General features: G+C 43.9%; 2 protein-coding genes across 12 annotated transcripts in view; one reads left to right on the plus strand and one right to left on the minus strand.

Annotated features, from left to right (window-relative positions):
* Positions 1–8,744, plus strand: part of LOC139390131 (ataxin-2-like) — a 38,184-nt gene extending 29,440 nt beyond the window's left edge. For 5 of the 9 annotated variants that reach the window (XM_071137311.1, XM_071137319.1, XM_071137313.1 and 2 more), the window contains 10 exons: positions 2,354–2,661; positions 2,872–2,938; positions 3,072–3,218; positions 4,102–4,119; positions 4,697–4,769; positions 6,667–6,860; positions 6,998–7,124; positions 7,392–7,783; positions 7,887–8,046; positions 8,509–8,744. In XM_071137311.1, the coding sequence (XP_070993412.1) occupies positions 2,354–2,661; positions 2,872–2,938; positions 3,072–3,218; positions 4,102–4,119; positions 4,697–4,769; positions 6,667–6,860; positions 6,998–7,124; positions 7,392–7,783; positions 7,887–8,046; positions 8,509–8,528 (1,506 nt within the window). In that variant the 3' untranslated portion in view covers positions 8,529–8,744. The remainder of the gene's footprint in view (positions 1–2,353; positions 2,662–2,871; positions 2,939–3,071; positions 3,219–4,101; positions 4,120–4,696; positions 4,770–6,666; positions 6,861–6,997; positions 7,125–7,391; positions 7,784–7,886; positions 8,047–8,508) is intronic. The other 4 variants (XM_071137316.1, XM_071137312.1, XM_071137314.1 and 1 more) reach the window with 4 other exon arrangements.
* LOC139390133 (SH2B adapter protein 3-like) overlaps positions 8,671–16,381 on the minus strand; it is a 60,204-nt gene continuing 52,493 nt past the window's right edge. For all 3 annotated transcript variants that reach the window (XM_071137321.1, XM_071137320.1, XM_071137322.1), the window contains exons 5-8: positions 13,645–13,736; positions 12,934–13,148; positions 12,624–12,789; positions 8,671–12,355 (exon numbers count right to left, since the gene is read on the minus strand). In XM_071137321.1, the coding sequence (XP_070993422.1) occupies positions 12,015–12,355; positions 12,624–12,789; positions 12,934–13,148; positions 13,645–13,736 (814 nt within the window). In that variant the 3' untranslated portion in view covers positions 8,671–12,014. The remainder of the gene's footprint in view (positions 12,356–12,623; positions 12,790–12,933; positions 13,149–13,644; positions 13,737–16,381) is intronic.

Consider the following 16,381-nt stretch of genomic DNA (forward strand, 5'->3'; position numbering starts at 1 on the left):
AGCAGACTGGTATAGGGATTGATTGAATATGTCCGTAAACACACCGGCCAGCTGGTCTGCGCATGCTCTGAGGGCGCGGCTGGGGATGCCGTCTGGGCCTGCAGCCTTGCGAGGGTTAACACGTTTAAATGTCTTACTCACCTCGGCTGCAGTGAAGGAGAGTCCGCATGTTTTCGTTGCAGGCCGTGTCAGTGGCACTGTATTGTCCTTCACGCGAATGCTGCCATCAATCCACGGTTTCTGGTTAGGGAATGTTTTAATCGTTGCTATGGGAACGACATCTTCAACGCACGTTCTAATGAACTCGCACACCGAATCAGCGTATTCGTCAATATTGTTATCTGACGCAATACGAAACATGTCCCAGTCCACGTGATGGAAGCAGTCTTGAAGTGTGGAGTCAGCTTGGTCGGACCAGCGTTGGACAGACCTCAGCGTGGGAGCCTCTTGTTTTAGTTTCTGTCTGTAGGCAGGGATCAACAAAATGGAGTCGTGGTCAGCTTTTCCGAAAGGAGGGTGGGGCAGGGCCTTATATGCGTTGCGGAAGTTAGAGTAACAATGATCCAAGGTCTTTCCACCCCTGGTTGCGCAATCGATATGCTATGGTCCAAACCTCATGTCTCTTTCATAATCTGTTCAAAAGTTTTTACCCTTGTAGGATGGCAAGAGTTTGGGTGACTAAATCAATGGATTCTGTGCAAGAATTAATGCTACTGACTACCTGACAGGCTCACTTTCCTGTTGAACTCGTCATCTTCTCCGCAGGACATAAAACAATATAGCGGTAAGATGGATATCAATTTTGAGAGACGATGTAGTATTTTAGTATATGCTTTTCATATTTTAAAATTCCATTAAAAATATATATTTCTCAGAAAAACAAGCGGATCTCTGTGAGATGTCAACGGAATGCTGAGCATACAACAAGCTTTTTATTTTCAAAGCCTTTTCTATTGAATTCAGCTCGTGTTATGCTAATTTTTATTTTTGTAACCTGTTAAAACAACTTTTTAAAGACGACAACCACCACAACATGTAAAATTCTCAAGTTGTTCGCCCGAAACCTGCACAGATATGGCAACAGAGCTCGGTGCTTATTATCGGATATATTAGGTTATGAAATACAAAAGTTTGGGGTCACTTAGAAATGTCCTTGTTTTTGAAAGAAAAGCACATGTTTTGTTCATTAAAATAACATCAAACTGATCAGAAATACAGTGTAGACATTGTTAATGTTGTAAATTACTATTGTAGCTGGAAACGGAAGATTTTTGTTATGGAATATCTACATAGGCGTACAGAGGCCCATTATCCGCAACCATCACTCCTGTGTTCCAATGGCACATTGTGTTAGCTAATCAAAGTTTATCATTTTAAAAGGCTAATTGATCATTAGAAAATCCTTGTGCAATTATGTTAGCACCGCTGAAAACTGTTGCGCTCATTAAAGAAGCAATAAAACTGGCCTTCTTTAGACTAGTTGTGTATCTAGAACATCAGCATTTGTGGGTTCGATTACAGGCTCAAAATTGCCAGAAACAGAACTTTCTTCTGGAACTCGTCAGTCTATTCCATGCGAGAAATTGCCAAGAAACTGAAGATCTCGTACAACGCTGTGTACTACTCCCTTCACAGAACAGCGCAAACTGGCTCTTAATGAAAGACCCCACTGAACGATTCAGAACATGGTTAATCATATTTGTCTTGGTAAAATGTATTTTAGAACATAAGGATGTGACATTTAATCACCATAGTGCATTTTCAGAGTGGGCAGAGTGGGTGGACAACCTACATTTGAGAGGCACTCGCACTCCTCCCTGCTGTATTACCTCTCACTGGCTGCACCTCACCATTTACTGAACCTTTTTCCTGCCAGGACAATGGCAATAGAAACTTTACAAGATACAGTGGGGCAAAAAAGTATTGTCAGCCACCAATTGTGCAAGTTCTCCCACTTAAAAAGATGAGGCCTGTAATTTTCACCATAGGTACACTTCAACTATGACAGACAAAATGAGAAAAATAATCCAGAAAATCACATTGTGGGATTTTTAATGAATTTATTTGCAAATTATGGTGGAAAATAAGTATTTGTTTACCTACAAACAAGTAAGATTTCTGGCTCTCACAGACCTGTAACTTCTTATTTTAGAGGCTCCTCTGTCCTCCACTCGTTACCTGTATTAATGGCATCTGTTTGAACTTGTTATCAGTATAAAAGACACCTGTCCAACCAACCTAAAACAAATATTATGCTGTCAATTCTTCGTGGATAGCTAACTACCAATTCTTCATTGCTAGTCGTATTGACTTACTCTCGGCTTGCGATCAAAACGCTCTTTCTCTCGCTCAGTTGCAGTCCAGCTCGAACCCAGATCCACAGTTTGAGCAGATGACCAAGCCTCCACCAGATGCCGCGGGAGAGAAGCCCAAGGAGCTTCCTCTGGACAAGGGTTTGGAGTGGTCTGAGGAGGGCAACGTGGCCCCCACCGGGAGCAGCAAGGCAGGCAGCCCTGGAGCACCATCCTCCTCTACCCTCTGTCCTGCCCCGGAGCAGAAGAGGGGGCCTGACGTGACCTCGCAGGGTGTCCAGACGTCTGCACCCACCTTCAGCGGAGGGGCCAAGCCTGAGGACAAAGAAGAAAAGGAGCCAGTCAAAGAGTGAGTGTCATGGCCACGTATTTGCTCCCATTATTTCTATTTGAGTTGGTGTTTTAGAATGGGCCTCTTTGAGGGTAAGCACAAATAACGGAACGTGGCTCAAAAAGACAACTGACCAGCGAAAAATGTATCATCCTGGAACTCAAGGGATTGCTCACGTTGAGGGAAAAAATGATTTTCTCTTAACTGTTCTTTTTTCCCGGTCCGCAGTCAAATCATAAAGTCGACTCTCAATCCTAATGCCCATGAGTTCAAACCCAGGGTGTTCAATACTCAGGTTAGTTGTCTGACTGCCCGAGTAACTATTCTCATCCTGCTTTTTGACTTTGCCACTTGACAGACATTCCTTTTTAAGCTGTAGTGACTTTTATAGAGTTTCCCTGTCGTGTGTGTGTGTGTGTGGCCTGCAGCACAAACCGGCCACCACTCCAACCCCCCCGCGGCCACAGGGCCAGCCCAGCCCCTCCATCGTGGTGCAGCAGCCCCAACAAGTCTACAGCCAGACGGTCTGCTTCCCCCAGATGTACCCTCTGACCCCAGTCAGCCCTGGAGTTCAGGTGAGACACATGCACACACTCTCCATCCCACCTGCATGCCTCTGCAGCTCAGAAGAGTACTTGTGGAAGCTCAGACATACCCTTGAATGATAATTGGTTCATGATTGGCATGCAGAGTTCCTAAGCAGCAAGGAAAATGTATGAGTGTTCTAAAATATTTAGTTGGCCTCCTTTCCCGTCATATCTCTCTCTCCTCTCTGTTGCATCTCTCTCCTTGCAAGGAATGTATCATGCAACAGGAAGGGGGGGTGTATTTGTGTGGTCCAGCTGAATTTGGATATGCAGTTGTGGCATGCACTTGTTAGAGGCTCTCTCCTCTCACTTTGGCCTGTCTGGTCACCGTTTCACCATTCCACACTTTGGCCTGTCTGGTCACCGTTTCACCATTCCCCACTTTGACCGGTCTTCACCATTCCACAGCCATAAACTCATCGTGTGTGAAGTCATGTACAGTAGCCTATTGCTTGTTTATATTGGTTTGTGACATTTCCAGAGTCTTTAGGTTGGTTCAAGTCGAGGTTGAATGAATGTTTTCTCTGACTTGAATCTCTCATTTTTAAACTTTTGTGTAGCCTTGAAGATAAGTGTTTTGTTATAGGGTAGTTGGAAGTAATATAGAGCTCTGAGTGAATGCAGTTTGTGAGACAAGTTAATCTGTTGTGAAATAATATAATGGTGTGATTGTGATTTCTCTGGAGTCGCTGTTGCTAAGTGATTTAATGTTCTAAAATATATTTTGGTTTTGAATTTGCTATAAGAAATTGTTGGTAATCTAACATCGGTCATTTGAGTTCAGAGAATTATTTCTGGTTAAAGAAAAAAAACGAGCAACTAAAGAATGGTTCTTTTTTTTTCTTTTCTCCCTTTCCTCTCTCTCCATTAGAAAAGCATTATCTGGAAGGTTCGTGCATTTCTTAAGCTATCTACTTGTTTCTTACCTTTTTTGCCAAAATCCGTATGAGATGTTTTGCTTGCTTGAATATGTCTCATCAGATGTTGGTTTGCCAATTTGTTATTGCAATTGGCAATAGTTATCAAGAACTTAACCTCATTCTTGTTTTAACAGCTTTCTTAAGTGACATTCTTACTCTTTCTCCCAGGCCTAGAATAATATGACTAGTATTATGCCATTCTTGCTCAGAGTTTACAAACACTGACACAATGCAGAGCAATTCTCACGTCTTTATTTGATAAGCCTTCATTAATGTTTGCAGATAGATATAGAATAAGAAGTGCATGGTCATCCAGGTTAGTAAATGGGCTATGTTGGAACCCATTGGTGGACAGCTGCACTGTATCCATGTGGCCTAAGGTAAATTACCCAGCCAACCTTTCTTCTCACTTCAAGTCCACACGGCATGCTGTGAACAAGGAGTGAGGGTGGATGAGAAGGGAGTCAAAAGTTGAAAGGGTGGGGGTCGGAGAATCAATGGAAGGTTTCAGTTGGCTAAACGTTTGCTTCTGATCTCATCTCTCAGTCTCCAGCAATGTACCATGTCCAGATGCCTCATATGACGGTGAGCCAGTCCAAGCCCTACAGACCAGGTAAAGGTGAGAATGCTCACTGCCAATGCTGTCTGTCCCTGTCTTCACTAATTGCACAGTTCAGCATCTGGGTATGTCCGACACACATTCGAATGGATGGAGTCAAAAGAGAATAAGATCACGTGTGCAGGTACATTTTTAGTTTAACACCTGGCCTGCATGGGGTCGTAGCGGTGTTAGATATTGCTGTCTAGTCTGCTGGGAAGCGAACTGCTGGGGAGCTGCTCTGATTAACAGTGCTTTTGGAGACCATGTATATAGGGTAAATTCAGTATTGTAGACTAATATTGAATTTAAGAAGGCTGTGCACATACAGTTGAAGTCGGAAGTTTACATACACCTTAGCCAAATGCATTTAAACTCAGTTTTTCACAATTCCTGACATTTAATCCTCATAAAAATTCCCTGTCTTAGGTCAGTTAGGTCACCACTTTATTTTAAGAATATGAAATATCAGAATAATAGTAGGGTGATTTATTTCATCACATTCCCAGTGGGTCAGAAGTTTACTTGCACTCAATTAGTATTTGGTAGCATTGCCTTCTAAATTGTTTAACTTGGGTCAAACGTTTCGGGTAGCCTTCCACAAGCTTCCCACAGTGCGTTTGGCCCATTCCTCCTGACAGAGCTGGTGTAATTGAGTCAGGTTTGTAGGCCTCCTTGCTCATACATGCTTTTTCAGTTCTGCCCACAAATTCTCTATGGGATTGAGGTTAGGGCTTTGTGATGGCCACTCCAATACCTTGACTTTGTTGTCCTTAAGCCATTTTGCCACAACTTTGGAAGTATGCTTGGGGTCATTGTCCATTTGGAAGAGGCATTTGCGAGCAAGCTGTAACTTCCTAACTGATGTCGCTTCAATATATCCACATAATCTTCCCTCCTCATGAAGCCATCTATTTTGTGAAGTGCACCAGTCCCTCCTGCAGCAAAGCGCCCCCACAACATGATGCTTCCACCCCTGGGATGGTGTTCTTCGGCTTGCAAGCATCCCCCTTTTTCCTCCAAACATAACGATGGTCATTATGGCCAAACAGTTCTATTTCTGTTTCATCAGACCAGAGGACATTTCTCCAAAAAGTACGATCCTTGTCCCCATGTGCAATTGTAATCCATAGTCTGGATTTTTTTTATGGCGGTTTTGAAGCAGTTGCTTCTTCCTTGTTGAGCGGCCTTTCAGGTTATGTGGATATAGGACTAGTTTTACTGTGGCTATAGATAGTTTTGTACCTGTTTCCTCCAGCATCTTCACATCGTCCTTTGCTGTTCTTCTGGGATTGATTTTAACTTTTTCCACCAAAGTACGTTAATCTCTAGTAGACAGAACACGTCTCCTTCCTAAGCAGTATGACGGCTGCGTGGTTCCATGGTGTTTATACTTGCGTACTATTGTTTGTACAGATAAACGTGGTATCTTCAGGCGTTTGGAAGTTTCTCCCAAGGATGAACCAGACTTGTGGAGGTCTAAATGTTTTTTTCTGAGGTCTTGGCTGATTTCTTTTGATTTTCCCATGATGTCGAGCAAAGAGGCACTGAGTTTGAAGGTAGGCCTTGAAATACATCCACAGGTACACCTCCAATTGACTCAAATAATGTGAATTAGCCAGAAGCTTCTAAAGCCATGACATCATCTTCTGGAATTTTTCAAGCTGTTTCAAGGCTCAGTCAACTTTGTGTATGTAAACCCCTGACTCACTGGAATTGTGATACAATTGTTGGAAAAATTACGTGTGTCATGCACAAAGTAGATGTCCTAACCGACTTGCCAAGACTATAGTTTGTTAACAAGACATTTGTGGAATGGTTGAAAAATGAGTGTTAATGACTCCAACCTAAGTGTATGTAAACTTCCAACTTCAACTTTCCTGTAATCCTGGATGTTGTGTTCCACTGGCTGCTGCAGTAGCCAACATGCCCCAGCAGAGGTCAGACCAGCACCACCCCCAGGGCACACCCACAATGATGCACCCAGCCCAAGCCGCGGGGCCGCCCATTGTAGCCCAAAGCCCCACCTATTCAGCCCAGTACTTCACCTGCAGCCCACAGCAGTTTACCAGCCAGCAACTGATGCAGCAGATGCCCCACTACCAGTCACAGGTAACAATCTGCCAAAATTACAACTCGACTCACAGCTTTCCACGGTCCATAAAGGTATCACAAAAGATTGGCATGTATGCCTTTAAGTCATTAGCAGTGTATTGTGAATAGGGCACAAGCAATGTGTGCCCCCCCAGGCTCAGCATGTGTTCAGCCCGGTGATGCAGAGTCAGGCCAGGATGATGGCCCCTCCCAACCACGGCCAGCCCGGCCAGCTAGTCTCCTCCACCACCCAGTATGGCGAGCAGACTCACACCATGTATGGTAAGCAACGCCCCCCACCCCCCTCTGTGTCACTCTATTGTCACTTTGTTTAGTCTTTGTGTACTTTATCTTGGCACCCAGAACAAAAAATAGCTACATAATTTATGTTCAGGGACCGGAAGTTGAGAGATTTGTAATAGCGTTGCATACTCATCCCAGTAAAAAAAAAAATATATGTACGTTTAGATAACTTTATTGTGGTAAAGCAAACACTCTACATTCAATCTGGTCCATGCCAATAACCCAGTCTTTGTTTTGTGCTTCCAGTGTCACAAGGCCCCATGCCGCAGCAGTACCAGCACCCCCAACCCTCGGCCACGCCCACAGGCCAGGCCCAGCAGGGCGGGCAGCATGGGGGAAACCACCCGGCTCCCAGCCCCGTCCAACAGCACCAGGCTGCAGCCGCCCAGGCCCTGCACATGGGCAACCAGCCCCAGCAGCAGATGTACCAGGCCCTGGCCCCTACCCCGCCATCCATGACCCCGGGGACCAACCCCCAGTCCCCCCAGGGCAGCTTCCCCTCGGCCCAGCAGGCCGTCTACCTCCACCCCCAGCAGATGCAGCACGGCTACAACCCCTCCCACATGGCCCACATGCAGCAGGTGAGCTCCACCTTCAGAAGCCCTTCACTTCACTCTGAGTACATACTATATGAACAGGTTAGTGGTCCCAGGAACAAAAACACAACCTTTTTATGGAGTCAGTAACAGTTGTATGTATCTCTTTCTACTAATGTTCTCTCTCGCTTTCTCTTCCTCCTAGGCCCATATGCAGTCTGGGATGGTTCCCTCCCACCCTGGCCACCCTCAGATGATGCTGATGGCCACCCAGCAGCCAGGCGGCCCCCAACTCTCCCAGAATGCCCTCAACCCCATCCCAGTGTCCTCCACTACACACTTCTCTTACTTGGCACACCCCCAAGGTACATCACCCCATCCCTATATGCCTCGGGGGCGGGAATCACCTGACATATGTCTCTGTACTGCTTGTTCAACTAAACACACTTCCAAGTATTAAATTGGGGCAAATATGTTTGTTCATCACGTCAATGTTTGATCTAATTTTCCCCAGCCTTATCGTTAATGATACATTTAGCTGAAATTCTTGTAATAAGTGCTATGGACCAAGAGGCTCCTACCCCCAAGCCATAAGACTGCTGAACAACTGATGAAATGGCCATCCGGACTATTTACACACATTTACACCTCCTCCTCCTCCCCCCCCCCCCCTCCTCCTAGTAGTAGTAAATATTTTAACACTCTTTCTTGAACTGCATTGTTGGTTAAGGGCTTGTAAAGTAAGCATTTCACATTTGATTTGATGATAAATATTCTAACCACGACTGGCCAATTTCACTGATTTCCTCCGTTTTGTGTCCCTCCAGTGCAACAGCACCATCAGTAGCAGCTGTGGAGGGTGCTACTGAGAACATGGACCCCTTATCCAGCCCTCGCTCTCTTCAAGGGTCTTGACGCAGATCTCTCGTCATGCTACTACACATGCTTTCCTCTCCCAGTCATAAAGAATGTTCCACAGGTTGTTGCATTGGAGAGGTTTTATTAAGAGTTTGATTAATAACAAAGGATACCCTCTCTCTTCCCCACACACACCTTTTTAAGAAACCTGATTCAGCTTGCCAATTGAGAGAAAGATAATGATCTGCACCTTGATATGGAAATTCTTCCTACTTAAACAGTGTTACTGTTTAACAGCTGCTGCATTCAAGACTTCAGAACAGGTTTTAACCAAACTAAAACTAATTAAAATCTCCCTGTAATTAATAACAAGTTTGGCCTAAAGGACAAACATTATTAATTATGATGGCTAAAGTGATCCCACTTCTCACCTGACCATTATGTAACTTTTACTTTGTAGATAATATAAATAATATAAAACATTTGGGGGAAAAATAAACTTTTTTTTTTTTTAAACAGAGCTGTATTGGCAGTCTTGTGTGTTTTTGCGTTCTATGTATAATCAAGTGTTAATTTTGTAATGCCACTCATTGATGTCTAAAAAAAATTAGGGATATGTTTGTCAGTGGCTTTGACAGATACGAATTACAATTAAAATTTCCAGTAAATATGCATTGTAGTTAAATTGGTCCAAAGTCAGTTGCAAATGGCCAAGCAAGGTTCACATGTAAGAACGGGCATCGGCAAGAATTTGTGACTTTCTGGTCCCTATCCCGTTGATTTTAGAGGGTGGTATATGACCATCCTTAAAAAAAAAATCATCTGCGAGATTAGAACCTGTGACCTAGCCTAGTACACTGCACCAGCATAGATAAGGCTGCTCAGTAAGTCATTTAGAATAATTATCGCCCTCCAACCTACCATCCTTAAAGGCCTTTATTTGACGCTCACCTGTAAACTCCACCCCCTGACCTGTCACTAAGCTCTGCCCACTGCTTTCATTTAACAAATCAATGTATCCCTGACTACTTCTGGAGGTGAGTCTATACTGGTCTTAATGTCAGCAGAATGTGAATGAGATCAGGATGCAGGTTGCCACCAGGTATAAACAACGCTCATGTTTCACACGTCTCTTGGTTCACTCACTTTCACATCCCAGTTCTATTTGAACCCCAGCCCCCTCTGTTCACAGATCTGAAAAGACTAGACCGGTGAAAGCATTATAGGGCTATGTGCAGGAGCCATACAATGCTGTTTTATACGTCAGAGACCTGTCAAAGTAATATTTGCAGAAAAACAAGCTTTTTCATAGTCACAAATGCTGTTGTAGGTACATTTTTTGGGGGTTAGCTTTATATTTTCAAAAGTCAAATATACAGTTGATATAACTTAGAATGCTTATAACTTAAGGAAATGTAACAATTGATCAAAGATTGACAGATGGAAAGCTTTGGTTTAATGGAATGTTTAGTGCGAATACATAACATAACAGTATTGAGAAGACACATTAAATCAGTTGAACTTGAACAATGTCAGATTGCTTGACTGACCGGGCAAAATAAATGTTCTAATACATGGGCCTGAGGTACGTTGGGGCCATTTTGGAGTATAAAACTAACGTGATATGTGCAGACAGACTGGTGTTGCTCACTCTTCAACACCTGTCTACAGTAGTGGAATGCACTAAGCTTGCCAGAACTCTTGGTGTGATTTGTTTTCCCAATATGATTGAGTGCAAAGACAATGTACAGGTTAATTAAGCTATATTATTGGAAATACCTCATTTATTGCACTAAGTTCAAACACATCACGCCCTGAGGTTCAAAGCAACAGCAGTTTTCAGGCAAGGCACAGTCTTTCTGGCTACAGGTCAAAGGGACTGATAAGTCAATGATACCGTTGCTTTCCTTACGCATTTGCAGAACAGATTGGGGTTTGGGATTAGTTTCAATTTAAGCACAGAAAACAAACCATACTTGCCTGCAATTGTCTAACCTTTGACAAAGTCAGTTTCAATATCGGAAGGTACCTGATTGTAAAATTCCTTGATTTTTAGCTGGGTCATGCAATGAAAAAGACCTCTCCTTTCAGGGCAAGTCGATGTCCTGGTCATTTAAAAAGGAAATCAACATGCCTTTGAGCATTTCTATGATAAGAAATAAACGACCATAAATACTGTAGGACTTCTAGGGGGTAAGCTGTACAACTCAATGATTAAGGTTTCACTGCTAAGTTAGTGTTAGGCAAGGGAAAGAAGATGTCCATACAGGAAAAGTGATGGGTACTGGTATGTTAAAGAAAGTTTAATTAATAAACAAAAATGTACACCAGAACGGTTGCTTACATAAAATGTGTTAAGGGGCCATGCACACGAGGGTCCTTAGTAAAAGCAAGGGAGTGCAGTCTTTTCCTCACATTTTCTTTGGTGACGTTTGTCTCTTTCAAGAGCTCGCTGATTAAGAAGCCATAGAAGGGAAACATTTAACTAGCAGAAAACAAATGCCTTCAGAAAGGTCCAGCTTTGTCCTTGAGTCATAGAGCTGGAGAGAACAATGTTAAGATGAAAGAAGTTAATGCTATGAAGGTAAGGACTTTAATGCTAACAGGAAATTAACATGCTAATATTTTGCCCCATACACATTCAAGTTGTACAATACAGGTACAATGCTTGTGATACAACAGAGTTTTGCACAATGGTTGTGTAAACATGTTTGCACAATGGTTGTGTAAACATGTTTGGGCAGACAAAGTGTTATATCACGAACATTGTGTGAAATGTGTTATATAAGAGTTGTGCACAGGGCTTGAGAGTCGAGGCTGTGGAGGGGAACAGGGATTCTAGAATAGGGTGGGTCCCCTCCCGACCTCTTTCTTTATGGGGTTAACTCCCTTGTTCAGTCCCGTCTCGGGAGGTTTAACGTCAATACATACCCCAACAGTGAGACTGAACCAAACCTACATGGAAGGCTCCACACAGTTTGTTAGGTTCCTTTTTCAACACCTTCGGTTTTCCAACAAAAATAGTCAGCGAATTAAAATACACAATGCACAGAATGTGTGCATTTCAAATACACAGGGTATCATTAGAATACACTATAAAATAGAGTGTGTGTGTGGAGGGGAGGGAGTGTTGCACAACGCTTCAGGGCCCTTAAACAGACCCCTATTAAAGGGGAGGGAGAGGCAGTGAGGGTGCCCCGCTCCCCTGCCTGAGGGAAGACCTTCCACATCAGTGCCACTCACTCCCATGTAGCAACATCCCTTAAAACAACGACATCCGCTTTATAAAATGAGAATAATCATATAATATTAAACACTTTCCTAAAAATACATTCATAATGAACTCTGTCACCCCCACCATGAAACAGACCTCAACTTGGGCATACACGTTCACTCATGAGTCCATCTGGCACTTGCTTGGAGTTTTGCGGTGACCTCTGGGCCGGCTGTGACAGGGAGAAAGGGAGTCGGCCGGTCAGAGGAACATGTACTGGTTGTCGATGGCCCGCTTGCGGCCCCTGTCTGGCTCCAGTTCGTAGTCGGAGTCTCGCTGAGTAAAGGGTGGGTGGGGGTTGGGGTGACGCAGTAGGGTTCTGCGGCCCACCGACTCGCTCCGACGCAGGGGACCCGAGGTGGGGAGGTCTGGGAGGGGAGCGGTGTATAGATGAGGGTGTCCGGGCTGGGGCAGGGGGCCTGGAGAGGGGCCTGCTGAGGGGAGCAGGCTGGGGCAGATGGCTGGGCTGCAGTGGGCCAGGCTGGGCTCGGAGCTCCAGCAGTTCAGGGAGAAGGGAACCAGAACAGCCGCTGAGATCTGACCTGAGAGAGAGGACACAATGACATAACATTATTTATGCTGACATAAAGGATTTCACTTGCACATCCTGTGCGGATTCCCATATAATTTATATCCAAGTAGTTGTTTATGGCATATCTATAATAAAATTGTATTTTCTTTGTGTGCAATTTTTAAAAAAAATACATTTATGTAAAGTTAAGTGTTAGCAGTAGTCCTAAGTTCAAAAGTATTGGTGGGGGCGGGTGTTTTGTGTCCAGTGTAGGTCAGGGGTCAGTGACGAGGGCTCACCTTGGGAGTTAGCCACCACGAAGCTTGAGAGGGTGACGTCACAGGCAGTGCCACACTCCAGGGGTATGGGGTAGAGGCGAAAGTGACTGAGCATGTCCATGACGGATGGGAAGCGCAGGTGCTGCACCCTACACTGACCCCACTCTGTTAGAGACAGACGCAGGTGCTGCAGAAAGAGAGAGGCGGAGGGAGATACATCGACATGAACAACAATGTCAATGATGCTTTTATTCAGACATCTTCATGATATCAAAAACTAAGAAGGTATTCTTCTAGAACCTATGGTAGATCCAAGGTGTGTGCACCCCACCTTGGCCTTGCTCTGGTAGTTGAAGGTGAGGACGTAGTCTCCGCGGCGAGTCTCACTCTGCCTCACTAGGAACACTCCATGGCCCTCCAGGCCCAAGTTCTGGACCAGGTGGGCCGCCTTGACCCGCGAGATGGGCCCGTGGAACCAGGGGTATGAACACAGGAAGTGGTCAGTCTTATGGAACACCTGCTCCGAGAGGGCATAGGTCGCAGTTCCTAGTGGGGGGACAACAAGGGAAGTGTAAGAATAGAATGTAACATGGTCATTTAGCAGACCCTTTGATCCACAAATAGCTCATCTTTTGGGGGGTACACCCACTGGATAGTTGCAGTGAAATTTGTTATTTAACAGGGTCAGCCATAGTAGTATGGTGTAGTATAGTCGTATAGAGCAAATTTGGGTTAATTGCCTTGCTCAAGGGAAAAATCAACAAAATACTGATTACCTTGTTGACTCGGGTATTCAAACCACCAACCTTTCTGTTACTGGTCCAACACTAACCCCTAGGCTACCTGTCGCCCTGCCGGAATGTTCATAAGATATACATGCAGCCCATGCAGGAATCATACCCACAACTCCTCAAACCGTTACAAGTGACTGGGCCAACCACTACAGCATCATTTCAAACATAAAGATACAATATCATCCTGAGATATTAATTGTTACACACTTCCAGGTTGGGGTCCGACCCTTCCTGTCCCTGACACCCACCCTGACTCCCTGACTCGGAGTTCCCTCTCCGTTTGGCCATCGCAGCATTGTCCACAGGGTAGGTTAGGAGCTCCAAATCCACGCTGCCAGACCTGTGTAATAAACAAGGACTTCAGTTAGCAGCAGCCAATCCAGACTGGGCTAAAATGTTAGCCCATCCTTCTTGACATGACGCTGCCATCAACTGCACAAGGCTGAAATGTACTATGTAAATAAATAATTAGATTTTTCCATTGTGTTAATGATGGCGGACTGATTGATACATCTTTTCAAGATGAGTGACGAGAAGAGAATCGTCTATCCCAGGGGTGGGCAATTCCAGTCCTCGAGTGCCTGATTGGTGTCACAGTTTTGCCTCAGCCCCAGCTAACACACCTGACTCCAATAATCACCTAATCATGATCTTCAGTATAGAATGCAATTTGATTAATCACCTGTGTTTGCTAGGGATTTAGCCCATTGGGTATCTCACGACAACCCCATATGCCATGTCTTGAAATATGCAGACAGATGGATTAAAAGTAAGTGTACATTGTATACTGAACAAAAATATAAATGCAATATGTAAAGTGTTGGTCCCATGTTTCATGAGCTGAAATAAAAGATCCCAGACATTTCTCATACTCACATAAAAAGCTTATTTCTCTCAAATGTTGTGCACAATTGTGGTTACATCCGTGTTAGTGTGCGATTCTCATTTGCCAAGATAATCCATCCACCTGAAAGGTGTGGCATATCAAGAAGTTGATTAACCTGCATGATCATTACACAGGTGCATCTTGTACTGGGCACAGTAAAAGCCCACTCTAAAATGTGCAGTTTTGTCACACAACACAATGCGACAGATGTCTCAAGTTTTGACGGAGTGTGCAATTGGCATGCTGACTGCAGGAATGTCCACCAGAGCAGTTGCAAGAGAATGTTAATTTCTCTATCATAAGCCGCCGCCAACATTGTTTTAGAGAATTTGGCAGTATGTCCAACCGGCCTCAAAACCACAGACCACGTGTATGGCATCGTGTGGGTAAGCGGTTTGCTGATGTCAACATTGTAAACAGAGTGACACATGGTGGCGTTGGGGTTATGGTATGGGCAGTTATAAGATACGGACAATGAACACAACTGCATTTTATCGATGGCAGTTTGAATGCACAAAAATACTGTGACGAGAACCTGAAGCCCATTGTGAGGCCCATTTTTTTTTAAAGGTATCTGTTTTCCCATTCATGTGAAATCCATAGATTAGTGTCTAATTCATTTATTTCAATTTACTGATTTACTCATATGAACTGCAACTCTGTAAAATTAAATTGTTGAATGTTGCATTTACATTTTTGTTCAGCTAACTTTCTAGGTCCGACCATAACTTTTGGACTTCATACCATTCCCATGTATTCTCATTTATCAGGATGCGTACACCTCTACTGTTACTACAGTAGGTGGCAGCATGGGCCTCTCCAATCCAGCTCCTCTTTAAATAATACATTTCTCTCTTTTAAAAAAAAAATGTAACTCTTGCAAGAAAAAGAGATTGTCAGCAGATGTGGTTAAGTGTTCGACAACCATATGCTTTCCCCCCAGAAGATAGCCCTATTTGATAAAAGACCAAAGTCCATATTCTGGTAAGAACAGCTCAAATAAGCAAAAAGAAACGACAGTCCATCATTACTTTAAGACATGAAGAGTTACCTCTGCTGCAGAGGATAAGTTCATTAGAGTTTACCAGCCTCAGAAATTGCAGACCAAATAAATGCTTCAGAGTTCAAGTAACAGACACATCTCAACATCAACTATTTAGAAGAGTGTGTGAATCAGGCCTTCATGGTCAAATTGCTGCAAAGAAACCACTACTAAAGGACACCAATAATAAGAAGAGACTTGTTTGGGCCAAGAAACACAAGCAATGGACATTAGACCAGTGGAAATTTGTCCTTTGGTCTGGAGTTCAAACCGGAGATTTTTGGTTCTAATTGCAGTGTCTTTGTGAGACGCATGTAGGTGAACCGATGATCTCCGTATGTGTATTTCCCACCGTAAAGCATGGAGGAGGAGCTGTTATGGTGTGGGGGTGCTTTGCTGGTGTCACTGTCTGTGATTTATTTAGAATTCAAGGCACACTTAACCAGCATGGCTACCACAGCATTCTGCAGCGATACACCATCCCATCTGGTTTGTTTTTCAACAGGACAATGACCCAACACACATCCAGACTGTATAAGGGGTATTTGACCAAGGAGAGTGATGGAGTGTTTCATCAGATGACCTGGCCTCCATAATCACCAGACCGCAACCCAATTGAGATGGTTAAGGATCAGTTGGACCGCAGAGTGAAGGAAAGGCATCCAACAGTTGCTCAGCATATGTGGGAACTCCTTCAAGACTGTTGGAAAATAATTCCAGGTTAAACTGGTTGAGAGAATGCCAAGAGTGTGCAAAGCTGTCATCAAGGCAAAGGGTGGCTACTTTGAAGAATCTCAAATGTAAAATATATTTTGATTTGTTTAACACCTTTTTAGTTACTACGTGATTCCATATGTCTTATTTCATAGTTTTGACGTCTTCACTATTATTCTACAATGTAGAAAATAGTAAAAAATAAAGAAAAATCCTGGAATGAGTAGGTATGCAGACTTTTGACTGGTACCTGTACATGCTATATTTAAGCAATGAGGCCCGATGAGGTGTGGTATTTGGGTTGTTCTTATGCCCGGTGCAACGCGGAGTGCCTGGGTACATC

This window comes from Oncorhynchus clarkii, chromosome 30, assembly GCF_045791955.1.
Source record: "Oncorhynchus clarkii lewisi isolate Uvic-CL-2024 chromosome 30, UVic_Ocla_1.0, whole genome shotgun sequence".
Classification (NCBI taxonomy): domain Eukaryota; kingdom Metazoa; phylum Chordata; class Actinopteri; order Salmoniformes; family Salmonidae; genus Oncorhynchus; species Oncorhynchus clarkii.